Raw genomic sequence first — 18,046 nt, 5'->3', positions numbered from 1 at the left:
AGCGCGGGGAGCGGGACAGTTTGGGGCGCAGGTCCCTTCCCTGCAAACCTCTCCCCTCCCGCGGGGCCTGCGCCCCGCCCGGAGGAGCTGGCCGCCCGGAAGCTGGGCCCTGGGCTTTGTCTAGATCTGAACTCGCACAGATCTCTGACTTTTCCTAGCACTCCGCTGGCGCTGCACATCTCCAGGCCTGTTTTCTTTTTTATTGATTTTGGAGAGAGCGGAAGGGAGAGGGAGAGAGAGGTGTTAGGCACCTTTCAGCTGCCTCCTGCACGCCCCCTACCTGGGATCCTGCTGCCAACCCCGGGGTATGCCCCCATCCCAGTGGAGCGGGCCACCTCTTGGTGCTCGGGAGGAAGCTCAACTCATTGAGCCACAGCAGCGGGTCGGGCCTGTTTTCCAAGCACAAAAATGCACACCTTGTTATCAGAACTCTGCCCTAAGAAGCAGAGGAATTAAATCGGAAAGGAATTTTTTTTTAAAGTAGCACCTAAAAGTAACAGTAATAAATAGGGATAATAAAAAAGGGAGGGAGGGGGCAAAAAACAAAAAATGGAGAAACTCGGGTCTTCTGCAGAAAACAGCAAGCCCGGCCAGTGGCCAAAAGAGGGTCCACCTTGCCCCACAGCTGGGTGGTGGGCTCTGCCTGAGAGACAGTGGGCAGCGGCTGCCAGCAGCGCCTGTTACAACGCCTCAGGCCCACCCTCTCAAATAGGGAGATTCAGGCTCGAGGTTCGCTGCACAGGGAAGACAGACTTACCACATAACGTGGGATACGGCAGACATGACCTTCCTTAGCTAAGTTCTTTCTGGTACTAAGTTCTCCAAATGCTCCTCATGTATGTTTCCTTCCCAAGTCCTACCATTGGCTATTTCTACTAAGGAATCCCGGTGCCTTTATTGGAAAGTGGTATGGAAGACTCAGTCTAAGAGAACTGAGAAGCTGTACCCTAAGGGCAATCAGCCCAATCATCACTTTAAGAGATTTTACAAAATATCCAAGCTATACCGGGGATTACAGCAAACAGTAGGCCTTCGTGTGAAACAGAGGCCCTGCCGAGAGCAATCCTTAATGAGGGAGAGAATGTTAAAAGATCTTTCCAAAGCACTGACCTCTCTAAACTTAGTTCCTCAACTGAAAATTGGGATAACCTTGGCCGGTGTGGCTCAGTTGGTTGGGCGTCATCCTGGGCACTAAAAGGTTGCCCAGGTTGTAGGCCAAATCCCCAGTAGGGGGCATGCAGGAGGCAGCTGATTGATGTTTCTCTAACATCAATGTTTCTCTCCCTCTCCCTCCCTCTCTTCCTCAATCTTCTAATATGGTTATTAGAATTAAGCAAGAGGACCTTTTAAAATGTCTTGAAATAATACCTGGCACATAGCAGGCACTTAATAAATTTTAATTTCTTAATTTTAAAAAAGGCAGCATGGGACTTTGACCTCTGATGCAATAATTGGGTCTACTTTACCAAAATGATTATTTCATTTATAGATTTTATTCTAAAAAATAAGTAAATAGAAAATGTTTTAACAATTATTTGATACTTTCCTTTTAGGAAGAGATCCATTTCTCTTTATAACCCAGGTATTATCTTACAATTAAGTGATACAGTAATGACAACAATTTCATATTTCACTTCTAAGCTAATTCCAACCGTCTTTTTGCTAGTTCAAAAGCCGTAGCGCTGATGATTGTTGCAGGAAGCACTTTTATGATATTTGGGGTGAGGCCCCTGAAAAAGCCCATTTTTCCTTCTTTGTTGTATATATGTTGAACGAGACGAATCATGGTAGTTGTTTTTTCCTTCTGCGCTATAAATTGGGGGGGGGGGAAATCAGTGTAATTTAATATTTAATCTTCATATAGTAAGATAGTACAGTGATTAACGAGAATTTACAGGGGGTGAAATTACTTCAGAGTACACCTGATTCCCTACCTAGAGAATAGTCCCATGTGGTCCAATACCATAGTCACTAGACACATGTGGCTATCTGAATCTAAATTAATTAAAATTAAGTGAAACTAAAAATTTAGTTTCTCAGTTGTACGACACTTCAAGTGCCTGACAGCCAGTGCGCTGTGCAGCTGCGGCAGACATGAAGGCTTCCGCTCCTGCAGGAGCTTGGCTGAACGCACCGGAAGTCTTCAGTGAGGGACATCACAGGAGACTGGGAATGGGGTGTGACGTCCAGAGTCTGCTGAGGCATGGGCAGATGATGGGATGGATGGAGAGTTTCCCCACCCAGAATGCCATGTAAATTAAACCCCAAGATCTTCCCAAAAAGAAGGAGGGGGGAGAGTGTAAACGAATATTGCTTACCACAGAACCCCTTAAAGCAGGCGTCTTCAAACTACGGCCCGCGGGCCACATGCGGCCTGCCAGGTTTTTTGGGCAGTGATCGCAGCCGAGGTGTTACAGTAGGAATTAGTAGTTCATATAGTCCGGCCCTCCAGCTCTCTGAGGGACCGTGATCTGGCCCCCACTTTAAAAAGTTTGAGGACGCCTGCAAGGAATTTACTCAGGAAGATACTAACAGGATTATGTGAGAGGTTTGTTTTGTTTTGTTTTTTCAGCTTGAAGGGTATTTTCTTAAAACCTAAATTCCTGACTTTGCACCTAAGAGGAACAAGCAGATGCCCTCCCTTCTGTTTTATGTTTCCTCGCCAAAGAGAACAAAACAACGCGTTCAACTGCACAAAGGTATTAAGTTCTCACTGCAGATTGTGGCAAAGAAATTCCAAGTTCATACTGAGTTACTGCTGATTCAATCTGAGGAAAGGAAAACCTTTCCTACTGCTCTGCTCGGTGCTTCCTAGCCGTAACTCTGGAGAACGAGCACCAGGACAAATGTGGAGAGTTCCACAGAGAACTTTGTAAAGGAAAGGAGATCTAAACTCCACAAAAGGCTCTACCATCATTCAAGGTCATGCTTTAACAATCAGAAAGTTAGCTTTTTATTTAGCAGTCCTACAGTTTTTCTGACTTTGAAATCAATTTCTACTCAATTAAAGCAACCTGTTTCAACTTTTTAACTTTGTTTTTTTATTTTTAATTCATGGAATTGATACTTTTATTACTTCTTTATTTTATTAGCTTCTTAAAATTTGTTTTTTGTTGCTATTAATCCTCACCTAAGGATATTTTTCCATTGATTTTTAGAGAGAGTGGAAGGGAGGGGCAGAGGCAGAGAGAGAGAGAAACATCGATGAAAGAGGGACATTGATTGCTGCCTCCTGCACTCACCCCAACCAAGGGGCCAAGGATCAAACTGCAACCTTGGTATTAAACCTGGAGCCCTCAGTCTGCAGGCCTATGCTCTATCCACTGAGCCAAATCAGCTAGGACAATTTTATTAGCTTTTTTAATTTATTCTTACTTCATTTAAAAACCCACACACTCACCTTGAGCCTGCATGCGTGTTCTAAGAAGGGTCAGAGGGAAGCTGGCTACCTGAGCACTGGTGTTGGATAACGTGGTAAATCCCAGCAAAATCATTAAGCTAGGTTCTACAGAGCTTTCTGCATTACGTTCGAGCCAATAGTTCTTCAAACTCTGGAGGAGGAGAAAGCAGGAAACACCCTTTAACTACTGTATAGATCAAAGCGGGAGAAATTCATTGTTCACACAGGAAACATTACTGAGGAGCTTCTTGATACTTTCAGTTAATCCCTCAGAAACCTGACAAGTCAGTAGAGTTGCCTCCATTTTATAAATTTCATAAATGAGGGAACTCATTCAGAGAGACTTGTGTTTTCAGGTCAGAAGCTATTTCATGAAAAGTAATTATTACCAATTTTTAGGATAAAAACTGTTATTGCACCAAATTTTCCAACATAACACATAATGTCACATTATGGGGATAAACTCACCTCATAAACACTGAGTTCTATGCCTGCATAAGGTATAATGCTTAGCATGTTAGGGACATAGCCTTTGTAAAAGGTCCTAACACCTTCTTGTTTCAGAAGCTTCTTGCCACAATTAATAATCCCTGAGTACTCTCCAGTTTTACCTACAGTCAGTCTGGTCTTTATCACCTAAATGTGGAAGAACATATTGAAAACATATTACCAGAGTCACTCAGCTCACCTAGCAATCTAGAAAGCTATGGTGTATCACCATGTTTACTAATTATCATAGAAATAAAAAAAGAAAGCAATCTTAAACATAATTTTGATTCATTGTTAACTGACTCAAGCATGAGCTTTAAAAAAAAAAAATTTAAACAGGAGAATATAACTCATCACTATGGCTCTAATCGATACATCCAATCAAACCCCCTTACTGGGCTTGGGTTTCCTAGGCAATGGAAGAAGCCAAACTTTCTGCCTGCCCTAGCTGGCCTAAGCCTCCACTCAAGGCTATAAAGTTTCAATTGTAGAAGGTAAACAAATCCAAACAGAAACAGCTGCCACCACTGAGCGAGCAGGAGGCTTGGCTCTGCTCCAGGCTACAAAGTTTCAATTGTAGAAAGTAACTATATTCCAGATACCCCAGCCTCTGCTTGGGTGGCTGGGGGTTGTGGCCAGCCTGCTTTGGAACCACTGCACTAAGGCCAATTGATACTTGATATGAGATTTAAATCCAGTAGCTATAAAATTGATCTGTGATTCACTTGTGTCTTTAAAAAATTAGAAAGTATTACTTTATTAAAAATTTATAATAATACATACCTCTATGGGGTAAATACAGGTCTGAGCAGTTACACCAGCCATTGAACCAGATATAAATCTCTGAGTAATTTCTATTTTAGCATCATCAAAACTAAGCCATTGCTTATACTGTATAAATAAAAGTATTGAAATGTACAATGTTACTGAAATGGATTATATATTGTTTCTAAGTTTATAATATTAATTAGTACTATAAAATTACTTGGAAAAGTATTATAGATATCTGAATTAGCATCTAGTAGAATACCTTGTTTCAATTTTTATGCAATTGTCTAAGATAATAAGAGCCTCTTCCCATTTTTTCTGAAGAATAAGTCAGCGATATTAAGTCACTTAAGCATTTCCATGAATGTCATATGTAAGCATTTTCATAAAAGGCATACAAATGACATAAAGGGTGCAGGGAATCTAACTTTTATCTCTTTTTAGCCTCTCACCTTCCATGTGGAAGGTACTAAATATTCCTTGGTAACTGGGTAATCAGGAATCATAACCAGGTAAATTGCGTTTGTTACAAGGAACAAGTTTGCTCTGGTTAGCTCAAGAAACAGGGAGGATACTGCAACAGCACAAGTGGAAATGAGGAAAGCACCCTAGCTGGTTTGGCTCAGTGGACAGAGCATCAGCCTGCAGACTGAAAGGTCCCAGGTTCAATTCCAGTCAAGAGCATATGCTTGATTCCCCAGTAGTGGGAGGGGGGCGGGCAGGAGGCAGCCAATCAATGATTCTCTCTCATCATTGATGTTTCTATCTCTCTCCCTCTCTCTTCCTCTCTGAAACCAATAAAAATATTTTTTAAAGAAATAAGAAAATCAGAAATACCAGCCTAAAGGTCAGGCTTCATATAAACTAAATAAGTCAAGTTTCTTGAGACTAAAACTGGAAACAAATTTAGAATCCAAGATAAGCTTAGCAAACAGATTATCTATCCTAGGCAAGATGCTTTCCTGTTTGCCTTTTCTAGTGGTCTCACATCAAAGCAATTCAGTTCCTCTTAAGAATTAACTCTCCGGTTCTCAAATCAGTGACTTCCCATCAGAAAGTATGATTGGTGCAGTTGATATGGCAGACACTGCTGTCTGTTCCTAGTACTCATTACTATCTTCTGTTTAGTAACAGCCAACTCAACAATAAACTACATTTCCCTCATCTTTTTTGCAGCTAGGTCGGGTGGCTAAGTGATTCATTTTGGCCAATGAGAAAGAGGGGAAATTGAGTATGCAAATTATGAGACGTCTTCTTAAAGATTTTTGGATGGCTCTTTCCTCTACTTGGGAAATGGCAGAGGGGTGTGACTTTTGAAGCTGAGTGTTGAAGATGGCAGAGCTATACCGTTAGCCCTGGACCACTTGCCTCTAGCACATTTAAGCTAATGTATCTTGGTATTTCTTTGATACAACATCTCAGAATGAACCCTAACAAGTACTGAAATTGGTGACTAGCTGTGGGGTGCTGTCATAATTAAAACCAACAATATGTGACCCTGTTAGGACACAGATACTGCAATCTGAGTCCAAAGCTTTGTGGAAATGTTGCCTCCTGTGTTAACCTGGAAGGGAGACCATGTGCTTTCTGAGCCTGAAGTTCTAGGAAAATGGATTGTAAAATCTCAGAATTTTGGTCAGTGTTGCCCACTCCTTGCCGCTTTTAGTGAGGTCATGAGACATGACTATGGCATCTCTCTGCTTTTCTTTCCTGGGCCTTTTCTGAAGCTGTCGGAGCCTGGCCAACCCAGAAAATGGAAACCTTGAGATGTGCATAGAGCACTCTTGGACTCTCATGTGATGCTAATAGATTACACTATTTAAAAACATATATAGCTCACCTTAACATTAATTGATTAAGTACAACTAAAATCTTAAATCAGATTAACAAATCTAAAATAAAACATTCAAATTGCTTAAGGGAAAACCAATGTTGAAATGTTTTAGAGGGCTTCCTTCACTGTGATACTGAAATTAAAAGAACTAATAATACACATCAGTTATGATAATATACTATAATCTATGAAACATTTCTTTCTTTTATCCTTACCCAAGGATATTTTTCCATTGATTTTTAGAGAGAGTGGAAGGGAGAGGGAAAGACAGAGACAAATATCGACGTGAGAGAAACACTCAGTTGGTTGCCTCCTGCACCAACCTTAACCAGGGCCCGGTTGAAACTGAGTTACATGCCCTTGACTGGAATTGAACCCAGGGCCCCTTGGTCTGCTGGCTGATGCTCTGTCCACTGAGCCAAATGGGTAGGCCATGAAACATTTCTTATAAACAAAAGCAATATAAAAATGAAAGTAACCAAATGAGAACAAAACCACTTATATTTAAGTTAACATCTACTGCTTGACACTCCAGTTTTCTCTCATGAAAATCTGGACTTTTTAAAACATTAAATTTTTAAGCTGATTTTTGTTGTAAAATCCCACAGATGATAGCATTTTACCTGTTCATAGGCCCCGATCTTGATGGCCGTCTCAGGCGCAATTTTGAAAACATTTGTACCATTTCCTCGCCAAAGAGAACGAATTCCTCCTTCTCTTATCATCAGCTCAAACCCACCAATTATCTTCATTCTCCTTAACTCTTGACTATGAACCTATAAAAACAAAGAGAAGGAAGATATTCTAGCCTAACTAATAGGGCTGTGCCTCATCGTGTGAGGCCCAGAAGAGCAGGGAGAATCTGCAAACTTCCCAATTTCTCTAAAGATGATGATGTCCATCAGTCTGTTGTCAGAAAGCTCCAAAACACAGAAGGTGTGAAACCCAGGACTGAAGTCCCCAAGATTCAGCACCTTGCTGCTTCACGTGTCCTGCAACTCTCCCATCAGCTATTGCTCTGAAGCAGCAGCACAGTAATAAAACTAAGGAAGAAGTGCAGAGTCCCGAGGCTGCAGAACTGGGCCAGGACAGTGGTCGGCAAACTGTGGCTCACAAGCCACATGCGGCTCTTTGGTCCCTTGAATGTGGCTCTTACACAAAATACGATGGCTTGGGCGAGTCTATTTTGAAGAAGTGGCGTTAGAAGAAGTTTAAAAAATGTGGCTCTCCAAAGAAATTTCAATCGTCCTGTTGCTATTTGGCTCTGTTGACTAATGAGTTTGCCGACCACTGGGCCAGGAGAATGAAGGAAGACAAAGAAAAACACCAGGAACAGATCGCCAAGAGACAGAGGCTATGACCTTTGGCAGCTCAGTTCCACCCTCTAAATCTGAGTCAAAATAAGATTCTCTAAGATCTTAGAAAATAAAATCAAACATCACAACAAAAGAGCCCTAGCCAGTTTGGCTCAGTGAATAAGGTCCTGGGTTTGATTCCAGTCAAGGGCACATGAACGGGTTGCGGGCTCAAGCCCCAGTAGGGGGCATGTAGGAGGCAGTAGATCAATGATTCTCATCATCGATGTTTCTATCTCTCTCTCTCTCTTCCTTCCTCTTTAAAATCAATAAAAATATATTTTTAGCCAAAACCGGTTTGGCTCAGTGGATAGAGCATCGGTCTGCAGACTGAAAGGTCCTAGGTTCGATTCCGATCAAGGGCATGTACATTGGTTGCAGGCACATCCCCGATGGCAGGTGTGCAGGAGGCAGCTGGTCGATGATTCTCTCTCATTGATGTTTCTAGCTTTCTATCCTTCTCCCTTCCTCTCTTTGAAAAATCAATAAAATATATTTAAAACATATATATAACTTTTTTAAACCCACAAACAACAAAAGAAAACCTATTCAAAATCCAATACTAATTTTCATGATGTTACCAAAAATCCAAAAGACAATAAAATACCAAGGTGTGTAAATTTAATTACAAATTAAATTCACTATGTTGTATATTATTAATTTTTGTATCCTTGAAAAGAAAATATTCAGCAAATTAAATTTTAATTATTTAACAGATTAAATCATGCAGTATTTCATAACTACCATTAACAATTCATTACTCAGTAAAATAAAAAGTAATTAAACATTAACTCTAAAGAGATATTAGTTAATGATATACTCCAAGTAACTTAATTTCCATTTTTAGGTAGATTCTTAGTACTTAAATAGTAGAGTAGAACCATGCTATCAGGCAGTGTCAGAAGCTAGAAATAACTATTAATAATAAACTAGACTAATGGTGTCTTATCACTTCTTTAATAGATTTAGCTACATTTCGGGGGGGGGGGATCTAATAGAGTGGTTCTATTATTATTTCAAATAAAAATTCATTTAAACAGCATATAAGCCTCTAAGAAATTAAGAAATCTGCTGAAACCAGTTTGGTTCAGTGGATAGAGCATCAGCCTGCGGACCGAAAGGTCCCAGGTTCGATTTTGGTCCAAGGGCATGTACCTTGGTTGCGGGCACATCTCCAGTAGGGGGTGTTCAAGAGGCTGCTGATTGATGATTCTCTCTCATCGATGTTTCTAACTCTCTATCCCTCTCTCTTCCTCTCTGTAAAATATTAATTTAAAAAAAAAGAAATTAAAAAATATTTTAATATCAAAAATAAGATGTCTCCTCTGCCAATTACCTGATAAAACGTAAAAACAGAACTAGTTTATAGAGAAAAGTATAAACACTTGATAAATTAAATGAATTTAAAAATGTAAACACTTCTACATTTTCAGAAAATGCACAACTTTAACGACTAGTATGAAAAATGCCAAAACATTTCTTTTGAAAATTATCAAGGAATTTTCAAATGACTTTAACGCCGTCACCTGCATCATGACTCTCAGACGGTCAAAAGGGGCCGTGCACGTCCTTGAAAACGCGCTAGCTATTCCTCCTGCCACCAAACGCCGCCACCAACGTCCAGAACTCTTTTCTTGCTCAGTGAAGTCATCTGGAATAGCTATGCTCTCCCCTATGTCAATCATCTAATAAAATGGAAACACTAGATACATTAAGAGGATACTTTTCTTTTACAAAGATTAAAAATCACAAGTTTTTTTTTTCATCTCTCATCTCCCTGATAATGAAGACTAACGATGTTCTTAGCACTTGTACTAGGTCAGTGGTCGGCAAACTCATGAGTCAACAGAGCCAAATAGCAACAGGACAACGATTGAAATTTCTTTGGAGAGCCACATTTTTTTAAACTTGAACTTCTTCTAACGCCACTTCAAAATAGACTTGCCCAGGCCGTGGTGTTCTGTGGAAGAGCCACACTCAAGGGGCCAAAGAGCCGCACGTGGCTTGCGAGCCTCGGTTAGCCGACCACTGTACTAGACCAAATAATTTTTAATAATGCATTCAGATATAGGTTTACTATAAAATCAATGCCCACTGATGAAAGAAATTGAAGACACAAATAAATAGAAAGATATATGGTGCTCATGGGTAGGAAGTGTTAATATTGTTAAAATGTCCACACTACCCAGAACCACCTATAGATTCAATATAATCCCCATCAAAATGGGGCGGAAGAAGGCAAAAGTGGACAAGTTCCCACTCTGTGGCCACATGGTGTCAGATGAATATGAGCAGCTCTCCTCCAAAGCCCCAGAAGCTGCCCGTATTTGTGCCAACAAGTACAAAGTCAAAAGCTTGGCAAAGATGGCTTTCACCTCCAGCGCAGCTCCACCCCTTCCACATCATCCGCATCAACAAGATGTTGCCCTGTGTGGGAGCTGAGAGGCTCCAGACAGGTGCCTTTGGAAAGCCCCAGACCACGTCATCACGTCCATCCGCACCAAGCTGCAGACCAAGGAGCATGTGATTGAGGCCCTTCGCAGAGCCAAGTTCAAGTGCCCTGGTCACCAGAAGATCCACTCCAAGAAGTTGGGTTTTACTACATTTAATGAGGATGAGTTTGAAGACAGGGTGGCTGAAAAGCCGCTCATCCCAGAGAGCTGTGGGGTCAAATACATCCATCATCGTGGTCCCCTGCACAAATGGGGAGCCCTGCACTCATGAGTCTCAGTGCTGTCTGCTCCTTACAGCCACCAGGAAACCCTACTTCCTAACCACAATAAAAACAAATTAAAAAAAACAGGTTCATAGGAGCGGAGAGAGAATGGTAGTTGCCAAGGGCTGGGGAGTGAGGAAATGGGGAGGTGCTGGCCAAAGGGGACGAACTTCCAGTTCTGAGATGACCGTGTTCTGGGGGTCCCAGGTAAAGTAGAAACAGTAATTTATGTGAGGTGATGGAGGTCTTCGCTAACCCTCCTGTGGTAGTCATTTCACAATATCATGTCATACACCTTAACTTACAAATGTTATCTACCGATCCTTTCTCAATACATTTGAAAAAACAGACCAAGATTTAAATGCAGTAGGGATCTGCCAAAATCGGTTTGGCTCAATGGATAGAGTGTCGGCTTGGGGACTGAAAGGTCCCGGGTTTGATTCCGGTCAAGGGCATGTACCTTGGTTGTGGGCATATCCCCAGTAGGGGGTGTGCAGGAGGCAGCTGATCGATGACACTCTCTCATCGATGTTTCTAACTCTGTATCTCTCTCCCTTCCTCTCTGTACAAAATCAATAAAATATATATTTTTTTAAAAATAAATAAATAAAATGCAGTAGGGATCAATGAAATGCACATTAAACCAACAAGATATCATTTTATGTCCAACAAAATGGCAAATATCGGAAAATTAGGTAATACCCAGTCACAGTAATATAGAGAGAAGCAGGAACCTTCTGGCACTGTTGGTGGGAGTGAGCTGGCGTAGCAAGCCATTCTGGGAAATAACATGGCTAGATGGCATTCTGGAAAATGGAGACTCAGTACCCTAAAAATATTATAAATGCATATTTCTTCTGATTCAGAAACTCAGATAATATTCTTTAGGATGCAGTTGAGAAAGGCTTTTTTTTGGGGGGTGGGGGTGGGAATTGGAAAAAACACTATGAGGAGAGATTACTGTTTCATTAGCCACTGAGGCTGAAAGTATTATAGGGATTATGTGACTGACCACAATAACAGCTATGACACTTATGACATATAAAAAATACAAACTAATCTTACAGCAGAATGCTTCCAGAAGCCAGCAATTTCACCCATATTTTTTGCAGGATGAAGTAAAAAGTAGTATTTCCATTCATCCCAGTCTACTGTCATTGTTCCATCACTGTCCATGCTAGAATTTAAAAAACAAAGAATGCTTAAACACTTATAACAAAGGTAAAAGTTAATTAAGTGCTTCTTACATATTTATGATAGAAAACATTCCTTTGAACTTCATGAACATTGCTGTACTTTCATATTTAAATAGATATACTTTATTTTTTATAAAAATTGAGAATACAGCCCTGGCTGGGTGGCTCAGTTGGTTGAGCATTGTCCTGTACATGAAAAAACTGCATGTTCAACTCCCAGTCAAGACACATACCTAGGTTGGGGGTTTGAACCCCAGTTGCACATATAGAAAGCAACTGATCAATGTCTGTCTGTCTGTCTCTCTCCCTCCATCCCTTCCTCTCTCTCTCTCTCTAAAAATCAATAAAAACATATCCTTGAGTGAGGATTTTTTTTTAAACTGAGAATATAATACAGAGTTATACCCATTTTCCTCTAATGGTATCATCTTACATTATTATGGTACATGTTACAATTAATGAACTAATATTAATACATCATTAACTAAAGTTCACACTATCCTCAGAGTTCCTTTGTTTTTAACTAATGTTCCTCTTTTGTTTTAGGATTTTGAGGTAGTCATCATGTCACTTTAGGCTCCTCTTGACTATGAGAGTTTCTCAAATTCCTTGTTTTTGGTAACTTTGACAGTTTTGAAAAGTATTGACCAGATATTTTGTAGAATGCCTCGCTGACAGAATTTTAATTATTTACTTATATTTCTCTCACACGTGCCTTGCTCTTTTAAAGGGAAAGGCTATTTAAAGTCACTTCTATATTGCTAGCACTAAGCACTCAATAAATGTTTGTTGAATGAATAAATGAATAAAATTGACTAAGGATGAACCTTATACCTTATGAGTCTTCTAATATTTTTCCTCTGAACCTCTTTTCCCTACTTATAGCTCTTAAATCAACTTTAAAATAACCTCTTACTTATGAATTTAAAGAGAAGACTCACTTTTTACCATGAGAAATTTAGGGCTTACTCAACTTTTAAGCATCTTAAAATAAAATAAAAAATACAATAGCTGTTGTTTCTTTGAAATCTGAGTTAAAGGTGGAATTAAATGAGAGAAAATTGGAGAAAACACTAAAAGTTGCATTTTTCTCAATGGAAATTCTAAAAAGCAAATTCCATCCACCAACAAAAGGATCAGTATGATATCCAGTCCTAGCCAAGATGAAATAATTGGTGTAGAATTTATCCTCTTACTATGAACCATTTCAAAACTGAACACAACATATATAACTAAATTATATAACTCCATCCGACTACCAAACATAGTTATTAGAGGGCTGAAAGCTTAACGGAAATCCTGAAGGTGAGCAATGTTGAAATAAAGGAAGGGAGAAAGAGAAAGAGAGGGGGAGGGATGGAGAGACAGAGGAAGAGAAGGAGAGAGGGACGGGGGAAGAATGGGCTATGGGCTATATTTATAGAAATTCATTTCTAACTTAGAATATTAAACAAAAATGAAAACTATTAAAAATAAGAAGGGCTGACCTTTGGAGAATTTTTTTTGCCTGAGCTTCAGTAATATCTATACCCAATGACTTCAAACCAGCGATTATTTCTGAAGTTTCTATTACTCCTTTAAAAAGTGAAAAAAGGTCAAGTTAAAGTCTCTGAGAAGATAACAAGGCAAAATATACTTAGAACACAACAGTCTTAAAAAGCCCATTCTTTTATAGGCCTCTCATCTCATATTCACAGCCTAAAGACTAAAAAGCTCTAAAAGTAAAAGACATTTTTGTCAACTACACTTTCATTAAAAAGGGCTTTACATTCCAGAACTTTAAAAAATAAAAAATGTTTAGTAAATGTGGCACTAAAATATTTGTTGGCAAAACATGTCTTAAACTGATGTGAAGTTAATGTTAATCGATTATTTATCTATTTACTGTTATGCATTTGTTTCATTGACAGAATACTCATGTACAGTTGACATTGGAACAACACATGCTTAAACTGTATGGGTCCACTTTTACATGATTTTTTTACAATAAATACAATAGAGGATTTGCATCCAATAGTTCTGCATCCCAGGAGTTCAACCAACCTCTAAGATTCAACCAATCTATTACCAAAAACAGTATTTTCGAATTCCCAGTCATGGTTATGTATAACTACAAATTAAAAATACTCTTTTCAGCCTGGCGGGCGTGGCTCAGGGGTGGAGCATCGACCTAGGAACCAGGAGGTCAGGGTTCGATTCCAGGTCAGGGCACATGCCCAGGTTGCGGGCTCCATCCCCAGTGCGAGGTGTGCAGAAGGCAGCCGATCCATGGTGTTCTCTCTCATCATTGATGTTTCTATCCCTCTCTCCCTCTCCCTTCCTCTCTGAAATCAATAAAAATATATTTAAAAAAAAAATACTCTTTTCACCCTAGCTGGTTTGGCTCAGTGGATAGCAAGTTAGCCTGCAGTTGAAGGGTTCCGGGTTCAATTCCAGCCAAGGGTACATGCCCAGGTCGCAGGCTCGATCCCCAATCATGCAGGAGGCAGCCCATCAATGATCTATCTCATCACTGATGTTTCCATCTCTCACTCCTTCTTCCTCTCTAAAATCAATAAAAATATGTTTAAAAAATATATGTGAAGAATATTAAATGAAGCAGAAATGCTTACATGATAGCATTAAAAGAAAAAAGTAAGCCCAGCCAGTATGGTTCAGTGGTTGAGCGTTGACCTATGAACCAGAAGGTCACAGTTCGATTCCCAGTCAGGGCACATGCCCAGGTTATGTGCTCAATCCCCAATGTGGGGCGTGCAGGAGACAGCCGATCAACGATTCTCTCTCATCACTGATGTTTCTATCTCTCTCTTCCTCTCCCTTCTTCTCTGAAATCAATAAATAATTTTTAAAAAATCAGTGTAACTGCAATTGTATCTAAAGAGAGAGAAAAGAAACCAAGGAAAAAGAACAAACAAAAAGTCTAAAAGGAAATATAAAAATAAATTAAAATGCTAAATCTGATCTCTACACAGCAGCATTACAAGTAACTTTTACTTTCTTACAGGTTTTCTGTGTTACCTATCTTTCCTGCAACTGAAATATTTTCAAAATAAACAAGAAAACAACAAATATCATTTTTTTAAACTACCATGACATATACTGCAAATGAATGGAGAGACCTACCCACTCAGCCAAGTAGCATAACAGAGGGCAAAAACTATTTCATTAAAAGATGGTAACCAAAATTAATTAATTAATTTTTAAAAAAGATAGTAACCACACAGAAATTGTAATAATAAATACAGTTTATATGTTATTTTTAGAAATTAAAAAAAATGCTGCTAAACAAGTAACAGAATTGAATCTTTGATAGCAGGAGTTAGTTAAAGGCTAGTAAACATATCCTTTGGTACTGCTATTCATGCTAAGCTAATTGTGAATAAAACATACACATACACACCGTCCTTATTTAAGTCCAGACTATTAAATGCCAGCCTCATTTTTTTCTCATGGTCATTAAGGTATCGCAAAAACTCTTTGAAGTCCAATCCTGAGTCAGCATTGGTATCTACAGCTTTAAAAATTTCCTGCAGGAAAGCAGAAACCATTGCAGAAACACATGGCAAGGGAAGCCCCTGCACCATTCCAACATGGGTTTCATCATACAACATGGGTGAGTTTCATCACGCTAATTATGATTTCCATCCAAGCCATTGGCCTAGTTTTTCAATCACAGCTACAAAGCTAAGTAAGTAATCTTTAAAAACAAAAAAACAAGTGTGCAACACTAAAGTCAATAGCCACGTCATTCCAAATAATTATGATTCTTAGAAGAATTGATCTGTGGATATTAATGAATGCCAAATACTCTGAAAGCATAAAGATACCAAGATACATAGTTCTTGCCATCAGAAACTCACGCTCTACTAATTAAATGAGATAAAATATGTGAAATTCTAGCCGGGCCGCTGTTGCTCAGTGGTTGAGCATCGGCCCATCAACCAAGAGGTCACCAGATTCAACCCCTGGTCAGGGTACATGCCAGGTTGCTGGCTCAATCCCCAGTAGCTGGTGGACAGGAAGCAGCCAATTGATATTTTTCTCGCATCAATGTTTCTCCCTCTCCCTTTCTCTCTCTAAAATCAATAAAAGCACATTTTTTAAAATGCTTAAAGATAACATATTAATGATTAAGTCATTAATCTGAAGGGATTGAGCTGAGTGGGAGGATAGAAGTATGAGATAAGGAGATAAAAGTTAATTCAAAGGAGCAGTTTTGGGCGCACTGAAGGAACTCCCCAAGCCACAGGGACGTTTGGACTTCATACACACAGGCACACACATCTCACTGGTGCAACAAGTGGGGTGGTACCTGAAGACTGTCCCGCATTGAAAGAGGGGAAATGGAACAATTGTTTTCTCTGGACATGCTGTCACTTCCATCCAAACCAGTGGCTCTCAACCTTCCTAATGTCTCAACCCTTGAATACAGCTCCTCGTGTGGTGGTGACCCCCAGCCATAAAATTATTTTTGTTGCTACTTCATAACTGTAATGTTGCTACTGTTATGAATCGTAATGTAAATATCTGTGTTTTCCGATGGTCTTAGGCGACCCCTGTGAAAGGGTCATTCGACCCCCAAAGGAGTCACGACCCACAGGCTGAGAATGGCTGATCTAAACCATTTTTAAATAATCAAGTCAAAGACCCGTCTAGAGAAGAAAAGCGCCCCTACTAGTAATTAGGGCAATGAACTCAAAACAGGCAGTGAACTAAAAACCATCAGCTACAGTACTGTCAACCCCTGGATCAGAGTCTGCCTCTCCCCAAACCCTGTGGATGTCAGAAAGACACAGCAGCTCTGGGGCCCCATCTGTGCCTGTCTTGAGGTGGGACTGTCCTAATCAAAGATGTCTTTTACTCCCGCATTCACAAAGGCTCCTAGGATTCTGTGCAGGGTCAGCACATGGTGACTGAGTCATCAGAAACCCCACCGGGCATTTCCCAAAATGCCCAGGAGACGGCTTCGTGCGGGAGGGGCTCACAGACGAGAGGTCCACCCCCTACAGCGCGGGCCTCGGAAAGAAGCTCCAGAAAGGGCCTCCCCCTCTCCTCAACGTCCCCCTGGCCTGCCTGAGCCACGTTCTCAGAGTCAAGCACCTTCTCCGAATCTATGCCAAACGTGGAGTTCCAGATTTTCAGCCCTTCTCGGAGCTCTATGATGTCCACCACCCCGTCCCCGTTGTGGTCTAGCTCTTCGAAGAGGATCTCATAGGAGAAGGGGTCATCGTCCTCCTGGCAGGCGGCCATGGGCAGCACGAAGCCCCGCAGCCAGCGCAGCATGGCCCCGCTGGTGCTGCCCTGGCCTCTGGGCCCGAGCGAGGCTGTCCCGCCCTTCGGTTGTGCCACCTGCCGCCGCCTCCACGAAGAAGACCAAGACGACATGGCCGCCGCCAGGAGGCTGATCCAAGCCGTCAGTGCGGCCATGGCAACCGCCTGGCAGAGCCCCTGTGGTTCCGGGTTCCAGGTTCCGAGCCTTCCGAGGCCAGGACACCGGAACCACAGTGGGCGCCTCCGGGCTCTCTGGTGGGCGCACTCAGACAGGACCTTCGGGCACGAGGCCTCACGGGAGTCCTGCAGGAGCCGACCAGGAGGTGCTTCCGGTTAACCCGGAAATAGAGGTTGACCCGGAAGTAGAGGGTTGTATGGGGCCCGGAAGTGCATTCCCCTGGCTGTGTGGATCCACAGTTCCGTGTCCAGCATCTCCCAGCGCTGACTCGTTGTCTGACCTGGTGCCACCGCTCCACCCAGGGAAGGTCATTGCCCTGCGGTTGGGCCCCACTGACCCTGCAGGAGAGCTCTGGACAGGACAGCCTTCCCGCCATTCCCATCTCTGTCTTATCCATCCTCTACGAACCTGGATGTTTCCAAAAACCCGTCTGCTTCCTCGCCTCCCACTTGTCTCCTGGCACCACTGCAGCCTCATCTCAGCCACCACCACCTCACTGAACTTCTTTGTCGCAACATCCAGAGGGCGCTTTGAAATCCTTGCCTCCTTTCACCCCAGTCCTGTGTAGACACTGATGCCCAGGCCTTCCAGCTTGACACAGTTCCCTTTGTCTTCTGAGATGGCATGCATTCCCACAATGCCTCAGCGCCTCTCTGCTAAGGACTCTGGGTTTTCTAAAGTCCAGGCACTAGAGAATTGCAGGAGACATGGTTGAGGGGTTCTGGAGAAACCTAGTACTGACATTTATTGACCTGAAGCTTTGACATACAGTTGATTCTAGTCTACTCCCCCAAAAGGCTCTGCACCTGTTGGTTCCACTTAGTATGCACAGCTTAGGC

The 18,046-nt window shown here is 41.4% G+C and overlaps 1 protein-coding gene and 1 pseudogene across 1 annotated transcript; one reads left to right on the top strand and one right to left on the bottom strand.

The window, feature by feature from the left end:
* Nucleotides 1–833: 833 nt before the first annotated feature.
* Nucleotides 834–17,185, bottom strand: LOC118727210 (calcium-binding mitochondrial carrier protein SCaMC-1-like). Its single transcript, XM_036452771.1, has 10 exons — nucleotides 16,859–17,185; nucleotides 15,159–15,285; nucleotides 13,246–13,333; nucleotides 11,628–11,739; nucleotides 9,373–9,531; nucleotides 7,115–7,267; nucleotides 4,673–4,780; nucleotides 3,869–4,036; nucleotides 3,401–3,551; nucleotides 834–1,809 (listed from the first exon to the last, which is right to left on the bottom strand). The coding sequence occupies exons 1-10, from the start codon at nucleotides 17,183–17,185 to the stop codon at nucleotides 1,637–1,639; spliced, it is 1,566 nt and encodes a 521-aa protein (XP_036308664.1). The 3' UTR covers nucleotides 834–1,636.
* On the top strand, nucleotides 9,946–10,570 carry LOC118727214 (annotated as a pseudogene).
* Nucleotides 17,186–18,046: the final 861 nt, after the last annotated feature.

The sequence above is a fragment of the Pipistrellus kuhlii genome, unplaced genomic scaffold, assembly GCF_014108245.1.
Source record: "Pipistrellus kuhlii isolate mPipKuh1 unplaced genomic scaffold, mPipKuh1.p scaffold_m20_p_24, whole genome shotgun sequence".
NCBI classification, from domain to species: domain Eukaryota; kingdom Metazoa; phylum Chordata; class Mammalia; order Chiroptera; family Vespertilionidae; genus Pipistrellus; species Pipistrellus kuhlii.
Note: the sequence above shows the minus strand (reverse complement) of the source record. Positions and strands in the feature narration are given on the sequence as shown.